We start from the raw sequence: 9,946 nt of genomic DNA, 5'->3' as shown, positions 1-9,946 counted from the left end.
TCTTATCTCTCCTTGCTATTCTTTGAAACTCTGCATTCAAATGGGTATATCTTTCCTTTTCTCCTTTGCTTTTCGCTTCTCTTCTTTTCACAGCTAATTTGTAAGGCCTCCTCAGACAGACATTTTGCTTTTTAGCATTTCTTTTTCTTAGAGATGGTTTTGATCCCTGTCTCCTGTACAATGTCACGAACCTCCGTCCATAGTTCATCAGACACTGTGTCTATCAGATCTAGTCCCTTAAATCTATTTGTCACTGCCACTGTATAATCGTTAGGGATTTGATTTAGGTCATACCTGAGTGGTCTAGTGGTTTTCCCTACTTTCTTCAATTTAAGTCTGAATTTGGCAATAAGGAGTTCATGATCTGAGCCACAGTCAGCTCCTGGTCTGGTTTTTGCTGACTGTATAGAGCTTCTCCATCTTTGGCTGCAAAGAATATAATCAGTCTGATTTCGGTGTTGACCATCTGATGATGTCCATGTGTAGAGTCTTCTCTTGTGTTGTTGGAAGAGGGTGTTTGCTATGACCAGTGCGTTCTCTTGGCAAACTCTATTCTCCTTTGCCCTGTTTCATTCTGTACTCCAAGGCCAAATTTGCCTGTTACTCCAGGTGTTTCTTGACTTCCTACTTTTGCATTCCAGTCCCCTATAATGAAAAGGACATCATTTTTGGGTGTTAGTTCTAAAGGGTCTTGTAGGTCTTCATAGAACCATTCAGCTTCTTCAGCGTTACTGGTCAGGGCATAGACTTGGATTACCATAATATTGAATGGTTTGCCTTGGAAACGAACAGAGATCGTTCTGTCGTTTTTGAGATTGCATCCAAGTACTGCATTTCAGACTCTTTTGTTGACTGTGAGGGCTACTCCATTTCTTCTAAGGGATTCCTGCCCACAGTAGTAGATATAACAGTCATCTGAGTTACATTCAGCCATTCCAGTAGATGTTGGCAATTTGATCTCTGGTTCCTCTGCCTTTTCTAAATCCAGCTTGAACATCTAGAAGTTCTAGGTTCACGTACTGTTGAAGCCTGGCTTGGAGAATTTTGAGCATTACTTTGCTAGCATGTAAGATGAGTGCAGTTGTGCAGTAGTTTGAACATCCTTTGATATTGCCTTTCTTTGGGATTGGAATGAAAACTGACCTTTTCCAATCCTGTGGCCACTGCTGAGTTTTCCAAATTTGCTGGCATATTGAGTGCAGCACTTTCACAGCATTATCTTTAAGGATTTGAAATACCTCAGCTGGAATTCCATCACCTCCACTAGCTTTGTACTGATGGTTCCTAAGGCCCACTTGACTTTATACTCTAGGATGTCTGGCTCTAGTTGAGTGATCATACCATTGTGGTTATCTGGGTTATTAAGATCTCTTTTGTATAGTTCTTCTGTGTAAGAGGACTTGGAGGGCAGTAAATTACTTCAAAGGTGGAACCTAGTTCAGCTGTCTCCAGGGGGACGTTGCTGGGGCCGTCTGCTCCAGGGCCACCGTGAGGCCCTTGGTGTCCCTCGTGCCTCTGTGGGGCCTTCACCAAGTCCCCTGCCTCTCGGGCCGCCCCGTGGGAGGGGTCCAGCCTTCCCACGTCCGAGTCCCCTGCCTCTCGGGCCGCCCCGTGGGAGGGGTCCGGCCTTCCCTGTGCACCCACAATGGAGCGTGGCCCATGGCCTGCAGGCACCCTGTGCTTCAAGGTGGCAGCGGTCAGCTCAGTGATAGGTACATGTATTTGTTCTTTTTCAAATTCTTTTCCCATTTAGGTTACTACAGAATATTGAGCGGATTTTCCCGTGCGGTACAGTAGGTCCTTGTTGGTTATCTATTTTAAATATAGCAGTGTGTACATGTTCATGCCAAACTACCTAACTGTGCCTTCCCCCTGGCAACCATAAGTTCGTTCTCTAAATCTGTGAGTCTTCCTGTTTTGTAAATAAGTTCATTTGTATCTATCTTTTTTTTTTTTTTTAGATTCTGCATATAAGCAATATCACACGATACTTGTCTTTCTCTGTCTGACTTACTTCATTAAGTATGATAATCTCCAGGTCCATCCAGGTTGCTTCAAATGGCATTATTTCTTTCTTTTCAATGGCTGAGTAATAATATACCATTATATTTATATATGTAGCACATCTTCTTTATTCCTCTGTCAATGGACATTTAGGTTGCTTCCATGACTTAGCTATTGTAAAGAATGCTGCAGTGAACATTGGGGTACCTGTGTCCTTTCAAGGGCATATACTCTTTGGATGTATGCCCTGGAGTGGGATTGCTGGATCATATGATAGTCCTGTTTTTAGTTTTCTAAGGACCTTCCATACTGTTCTCCATAGCAGCTGTAAGAGTTTACATTTCCACCAACAGTGTTTGATGGTCCCCTTTTCTTCACACCTAAAGGATAATAAGTTTTCTTTTTTTCTTCCAGTTAAAAAAGTAGGAAAATTTAGAAAAGTAGGAAAAGGAAAAATAATCATCCATATTCTACTTGCTAGACAAATCACTGTTACCGTGTTCCTTCATCTTTTCTCCCACTCATATGTTTATATAAACTTGTGATTGTGATTTGATAATAATATGTTAATTACTATATATTTTTCATATACTTGGATTATGATCTTAGCTTGGCTAAAAATGCATTTGTATCACTTTAGATGGCTTTTCATAGGTGTTTAGTAACTATTTATTAAATGAAGTAAATGGATCCTTACCCCTCTCTGTGCCTTAGTTTTTCCCACTTCTTAAGTGGGAAAATGTAATTTACCAGAGGCTCTGTAAGGATCTGTGAAAGAGTGTATATGCTGAAGTAGCCAGACCTGGTGGTCGATCCCCTGGCTGTCCCCTCTCAATCCTCCCCAGAGAGCGCTGCTGGAGAAGAAGCAGAGGAAGAAGCGCCTGGAGCCGCTCATGGTGCAGCCCAACCTGGAGGCCCGGCCGCTGCGGGCGAGGCCGAGGGGCCGCGAGGAGCACGCTCTGCTGGTGGAGCCGCAGGCCCCTCACGGCGGAGTCATCTTGCAGGGTGTGTACTCAGGCAGCGCCCCCTCCTGCTGCCGCTGTTAGCATCGTTACCAGTCCCTTCACAATCTTTATAATCACGATTAGGCTTCTGAGTTGGGATAAACGCAGTGGTCCAATCAGCGGAGGATACCTGAAAGTTCACAGCCATCCTGAAACAGTTGTTTTATCTGCAAAATGAATGAGTGTGGGATCTTAGTTCCCTGTTGAAGTGATGAGTCTTAACCACTGGACCACCAGGGAAGCCCCCAGAACAGCCCATTTGAGGAGCTTGCAGGCTTGGTTGTTGTCTCCCGGCAGAGTGAACCGTAAAGCCAGGAGCAGATAGAGGCAACCATTCCTCCAGTAGCCGGACTCGGGACAGCAGTGACAGTAGCAGGGAGGAGAAAGAGCAGGGTTAACACGGCCAAAGCCAGCCCTTGGCCGCCTGCCTGGACCAGGTCTCGAGTCTGGAGGACCTGCTTTGCTTTCCGTCTCTTTCTTAAGTGTCTGAAGCACAGCATCAGGTGCGTTTCATTCATACTTCAGCCTCTAGTCAGGGCAGCTTGATAAAATGAACACAGATAATGGAGTGGCTTCCTCTTAACAGATGTCCTCGTGGAGGTTAAGGCTGGAGGAGTGGACCGGTTTGGTGGGTGTTCATTCGGATCACGCGCACCAGCGCCACCTGGCCACAGGGCGGGTGATACCGGCTTCTGTTCTTTTCGTTGGGCTCCTAGGCATTGATGGTCCTGCTGCCTTCCTGAAGCCAGACGCTCAGGATGTGGACACCAGACTTCACGTTCTCACGGTGGGCTCTGCTGCCACAGAGGACGCTGAAGGGAGCGCAGATGGGGAGAGCGCACGGGACCCTGCCTCCAAGCCGGATCTGCAGGAGGTTCTCCGAAAGCACGGTGAGGGGGTCCCGGCTTTGAGGCTGTGAGCTGGTTGAGCTGGGGTGACGTCAGGTGTGGGCTGGACAAGAGTTACTCTGTGCTGTGAAGAATGAAGTGGAGGGGACAGGTGCTCCCTAGACCAAGATTCAGGCAGTGTCAGTTTGGAAGATAATGTTCCTCAGGTGGAGGTTCGTTTGCTTGTCTTACAAGTTTGGGAGAAATCCTTGACCTCTGTCTTAAGGTACATGTTTACATAAACTGAGTTTTTAGTATAAAAATGGCATTTGAAAACATAGTACTAACGTGAGTCAACGGTACTTCTATAAAAAAGAAGAAAGCGTAGTAGGAATGAAGATGCCAACATGAGAGTGAGGTCCCAAGAGTTTTATGCCTTTTTGCTACCTGCCCCCAAGAGTTAGTCTCGTTCTCTCCGTGGACCTGCTGACTCTGGGGTGTCACGTCAGCACTCACACGCCGTGTGGTCCTCTGTGCCTGGCTGTCACTTAGCATCGGTTTTTCAGAGTTCATCCACGTTCTGGCCTGTCAGGGCTTCATTCCTGTCTGTAGTTGAGTGATGTTCCGTTGTACAGATAAGCCATCTTTTGTCCTTCCTGTCATCAGCTGATGGACAGCTGGGTTGGTTCCACTCTGGCTGTTAGGAATAGCGCCACTGTGAACAGTTACGCGTGCATTTTCATTTGGATGTATGTTTTCCTGGCCTTAGCCTTATCCTTGGGTGTCCTTGAGAAAAACTTGATACCATTTATTTGTGAACTGTGTGAAAGGAGCTCATGGTGGCCCCTCCTCCGAGATGGGTAGGGCTGCCTGTTGCTCAGCCTCCTCGTCAGTTATGATTTGCGGGCTGTGCCAGCTATTGTGTGAGGGGCAGCCTCACCCTGGAGACCAAAGAGGAAGAGGGTTGAGTTTCAGGCGTAGCTCTGCTGCTTTGTCTTGGGCAGAACTGCTCCTCCCGGGCCTCCCCACTGTCATCTCCAGGCCTTTGTCACCTTCACAAACTGAGCCTCTGTCCCCGGTGAACTCTGCCTGCCCAGCTCCTCCTCTCCCCTCACAGCTCACATACATAGAATCACAGGGGTTTTCGCCTTTTGTATCTGACTTATTTTCGCTTTGCATAATGTCTTCAAGATTCATTCATGTTGTAGCATGTGTCAGGATTTCATTCCTTTTTAAGGCTGAATAGCATTCCATTTGCGTATGTGCCACGGTTTGTTTATTCATCAGTTGGTGGATATTTGGGTAGTTTCCACCATCTGAAAATTGTGAAGAACACTGCTCTGCACATCGGTTGTTCAAGTGTCTGTCTGTGTCTCTGCTTCGTCTCCTTCTGGGAATACACCCAGAGGTGGGATTGTTGGATTTGGATTCTAGGGCAGTTCTGTATGTCTATTTTAGGAACCAACTATATTGTTTTCTGCTGTGGCTGCATAATTTTGCATCACCACCAGCAGTGCATGAGGGTTCTAGTTTCTCCTCACCAACACTTATTTTCTGTTTTGGGGTTTTGTTGTTTTTTTTAATTTATTATTTTACTTATTTGTTTTTGGCTCCATTGGGTCTTTGTTGCTGCCAGGCTTTTCTCTAGTTGCAGCAGTGGGGGCTGCTCTCTGGTTGTGGTTTGGGGGCTTCTCATTGCAGCGACTTCTCTTGTTGGGGGGCACAGGCTCTGGGTGTGCGGGCTTCAGTGGTTGCAGCTCCTGGCTATAGGCTACGGGCTCAGTAGTTGTGGCGCACGGGTTTAGTTGCCCTGCGGCATGTGGGATCTTCCTGGATCAGGGATAGAACCCGTGTCTCCTGCATTGGCAGGCGAATTCTTGACCACTAAGCCACCAGGGAAGCCTGGTATTTTTTTTCTATAGTAGTCATCCCGGTGCTTGTCAAGTGGTATCTCATTGTGATTTTAATTTGCATTTCCCTAATGACTAGTGATGTTGAGAATCTTCTTATGCTTATTGGCCACTTATGTAGCTTCTTTGGAGAAATGTCTATTCAAGTCCTTGACCCATTTTTGAATTGGGTTTGTTTTGTTGCTGTTGAGTTAAATATTCTGGATATTAATCCTTATCAGATGTATGATTTGCAGATATTTTCTCTTATAGAATGTTTTAAAGAGGCTCAAATTAGGGTGGCAGCAGTGGGCAGGGAAAACGAGGGGTGGAGTAGGTGAGAATATGAAGAAAGAGTTGTCAGAATGTGCATAAAAGAGCCATGTGTTAAGTCAGAACAGCTGGAATGTTTTAAGCAAGGGAGTTAAAGTTATATTTGGCTCAAAGATTTTCTGGCCTTTTTTTAAAACAGTTTCTCCCTTTCTGCCAGGGATCTCAGGGAGTTTGAACTTTGACGAGGAGGAGACTGATGGGGAGGAAGGAGAAGGGAACCAACTAAGGTCTCAGTCGCCGTGTTCAGAGGCAGAGAGGCCCGGTTCTGCATCCAGCCAGAAGCCAGCCCCGGTGTGTAGTCCTGATCCTTCTTCCTCTGGGGCTGATTTCACTGCTTCCTGGACACGTCTTCCTGTTTAAGTGCCATCACTGCATGAGGGCTGCTTCCAGGATTTAAGCTGGAATTATATTTAGAGCCCACGACCTCATATTTCCTGTGTCTTCAGCCAGCTTTTGTAAAGCTGTATCCCATTTTCATACTTCCCTCCTTCATTACTCCCAGGGGTCATATACTTACTTAACTTCTCAGAGTTTTTCTTTATTTTGTCAGAAGACGGAAAACATATGGGTAAATCAGTAAGTTAATTTGTCCTTTAAGTGTTTCTCAAAGAGAACATGAGGTTTCCTGACCCAGCTGCGGCTGCTCTCTCAGGGCACAGGGGCCTCCGGGACCGCATCCCCGCACTCTGACATTCAGCCGGGAGAAATAGAGGACTTGGAAGGCTTTGCGTACAGTCCTGCCCCACGAGGTGTCACAGTGAAGTGCCGGATAACCCGGGACAAGAAAGGGATGGACCGGGGGCTCTTCCCCACCTACTACATGCACTTGGAAAAGGATGAGAATCGCAAGGTAGGCGAGTGGCTCTTGTCTTGAGATGGAGGGTAGTGTGCTGTCGGGGTGGGGGCGGTGGTGGTCTTAAGAACAGGGGCGGGGGGCACCAGCCTTAGACCTAGTCAGCAGGAACGAGGGTGTACCTCCAAGTGTCCAGTGCCGTGTTCTCACTGTCTTCACAGAGGTCCTAGTCTAATAGTCAGAATCCACCCCCGCCCCAGAAAAAAGAGAGTTTTATCCAGGAGTCATAAAATGGAGGAGAATGTTCAAATGTAGTTGTTTTTACCTCCATCCCTCTTTTGGGGTGCAGGGGTTTCCAGCGTGCTCTTAGACTTTTATTTTTATTACATGGTAGAACATCAGTGTGGAAAAAAGAGAGTACATTTTAGGGAATAGGAATTGGAAAAACAAAAACATGTCAGTGAAATGTCTTGTTTTTCATCCTAGAAATTCTGATTTACCCTTAAATTTGAGGCAATTAGTATTTGCTAGTGACCAGCCTGTTTTGTGTTGATACCAGGTCTATGTGGGTGACTTTACGGTTCTAGAAATAAGCTGGTGGTAGTAGGTTTTGCTAGTGACCAGCCTGTTTTGTGTTGATACCAGGTCTACGTGGATGACTTCACGATTCTAGAAATAAGCTGGTGGTAGTAGGTGTCAGTGCTGTTGACAGCCACCGTTCACTGCGTGTGGACTGCGCACCAGGCGTGCGCTCCGGCTGTGTGTGTGTCATCGCCTGGAACCCACAGGACAGGCTGTGAGACAGGACTCCTTGTCCCCCTGTGCGGGCGAGGCAACGGGCTCGGGGAGCACCCACATCACCAACGAGTGCCAGAGCCAGTCTGAGCCTGTTTGACTCCGTAGTGCCCCCTGCCCCGGGTACTGCCCTCGCCTGCCTCCCTGTTACTCTCCAGGTCCAGCAGGGTTTGGGAAGGACGCTCACACCATGGTACCCGCGTCCCTGAAGCCCCAGGAGCTCAGAACAGCCACGCACACAGTGCGGCAGGAAGGCAGCACGGTGGGGAGCGGGGGGCCCAGTGTCCGAGGTCCTGCCTCTCCAGGGTGGGGGCAGTCTTCTCGTGAAACTGCACAAAGCTTGTTTAAAATGTCAGTGGACCTTCCCTGGAGGTCCAGTGGCTAAGATTCCGCTCTCCTAACGCTGGGGGCCTGGGTTTGGTCCTTGGTCGGGGAACTAGATCCCACACGACGCAAATAAGACCTGGTGCAGGCAAATAAATAGATAAAATGTCAGTGCAGGTTTTAGGGGTGAAGTTACAAATAATGATGTGAGAATGAGGCGAGTGAGTTTAGAAAAATTAGGCAGTTGGGAGACCCTGGTGGTGAATTCTAAGAGACATAGTGAGGATTAGAAAAAGTGCTAAGACCTAGAGATTGGTCTCCTTTGAGAAAACCCCGAACGGCAGGTGTGCCAGTACTGCGAAAGGGCCTGAGGCCCCAGGGGCCCTGGGAGAGGAGGCCGCAGGGGCTTCCACGGTGGCACTGGGGGCCCAAGGCCACAGAGCACACGGCGGCAAGGTCAGGGACAGGGAGTGGGTGCCCCTCACTCAGCTGGGTGCCTCATCCAGGCTCTGTAGGAGACCCGTCTCTCGTGCCTGTCTATCTGGGAACCTGAGATGATTGACTTCTGCCTGGGACTATCCTTCCAGGACTAGGTTTTGAACATGATGTGTGAGTTTAACACGTGCTAGCCTACAGACCAGGGGCCAGGTGTCGTCACCACTGGGGTTCCAGTGCACAGAGGCTGGTCTGGGTGTTCGGGGCCTCAGGGAGGTCGCTGCTGCCATCCATGAGGCCGTGGTTCTGGCCAGGTTCTCCACAGTCCTTGTGTGGTAAGGCTGCTGGAAGCGGGATCAGCAGGCCCCACACCATCCTGCAGGCTGACTGCCCCCTCGGCTCCTGGCTGGCGCCTCTCACCCCTGCCCCGGGACCCTAGCATAGCCTCTGCTCCTGTGCCTGGAAGCTGCCAGCCGGCCAGCGTGAACAGCGCTGCGCTGTGGCTGGGCTGCATGCCGCCCCGGGCGCTCTGCTGAAATCGTCACTGGTGCCGTCGTCAAGACTCGGGCTGCCTCACCCCGGGCTCTGAAGGGAGAGCGTCTCTGAGAATGCGCTGAGCACCCTGTAACGACCCACACTGGAGTCTCAATGCAGAGGACTCCAGCTGTGGCCACCACGTGGCTTTTCAACAAGAAAAGTTAAAGTGCATTAAACCTGTTTAAAAATAGAAAAGACCCAGAGGTGGACTGCTTGGTATAGGACAGGCAGCTGCTGGATAATTGCTCACTGAATGTGTAGGACACACACGGCAGCTCTCGAGTGCATTTTTTACTGAAATGCTTTTTCCTTTTCTAGATATTTCTTCTTGCAGGTAGGAAGCGGAAAAAGAGCAAGACATCCAACTACCTCATCTCCACGGACCCCACAGACCTGTCCCGAGAAGGGGAGAGCTACATTGGCAAGCTCAGGTGGGGGCAGCCTCATGTCACGTCCTCTTCTTGTGAGAGCTTGATTCCTGTAGTCTCAAAGCAAGTCCACGCTGGTTTTACAGTGAGCTGGCTTGATGTCATCTAAAGAGAAATAAGTTAATAGAAAGCCCAAGGCTTCTCCATGATTTAAGGATGGATCTTTGAGAGAGTGACTGAAAATGAGAGAAAATTGCAGAGCTCTGTGGTGACTTTCTCTCTTGATTTTAGGTCCAACCTCATGGGGACTAAGTTCACCGTGTATGACCATGGCGTGAGCCCGGCCAAGGCCCAGGGCCTGGTGGAGAAGGCCTACACGCGGCAGGAGCTGGCCGCCGTGTGCTATGTGAGTCCATCTTCCCGGCCTCCTGACCGGCCCGACCTTGCAGGCCGCCACCCCTCCCCTCACGCTTGTTTCCCTGTTCGCTCAGGTTCACTTGTCATCTGCTGGGTTTGGTGTGTTTGCTGTTCCGGCAGGCCTGTCCCCTCTGCTCTTGTCCCTTCCCTGTGCCGTGGTGGTGTGAGCGCTCACTGCGTCACCGCTGACACACTGGCTGGAGGTGACAGTGGCTTGGAA

The 9,946-nt window shown here is 49.0% G+C and overlaps 1 protein-coding gene across 2 annotated transcripts in view; it reads left to right on the top strand.

Annotated features, from left to right (window-relative positions):
* Window positions 1-9,946, top strand: part of TULP3 (tubby like protein 3) — a 30,234-nt gene that overhangs the window by 15,908 nt on the left and 4,380 nt on the right. For both annotated transcript variants that reach the window (XM_010845006.1, XM_010845007.1), the window contains exons 3-8: window positions 2,850-3,009; window positions 3,725-3,898; window positions 6,215-6,348; window positions 6,710-6,907; window positions 9,260-9,372; window positions 9,601-9,715. In XM_010845006.1, the coding sequence (XP_010843308.1) occupies window positions 2,850-3,009; window positions 3,725-3,898; window positions 6,215-6,348; window positions 6,710-6,907; window positions 9,260-9,372; window positions 9,601-9,715 (894 nt within the window). The remainder of the gene's footprint in view (window positions 1-2,849; window positions 3,010-3,724; window positions 3,899-6,214; window positions 6,349-6,709; window positions 6,908-9,259; window positions 9,373-9,600; window positions 9,716-9,946) is intronic.

The sequence above is a fragment of the Bison bison genome, unplaced genomic scaffold (genome assembly GCF_000754665.1).
Source record: "Bison bison bison isolate TAMUID 2011002044 unplaced genomic scaffold, Bison_UMD1.0 scf7180017864213, whole genome shotgun sequence".
NCBI classification, from domain to species: Eukaryota; Metazoa; Chordata; class Mammalia; order Artiodactyla; family Bovidae; genus Bison; species Bison bison.
This window is presented reverse-complemented; position numbering and strand designations above follow the sequence as displayed.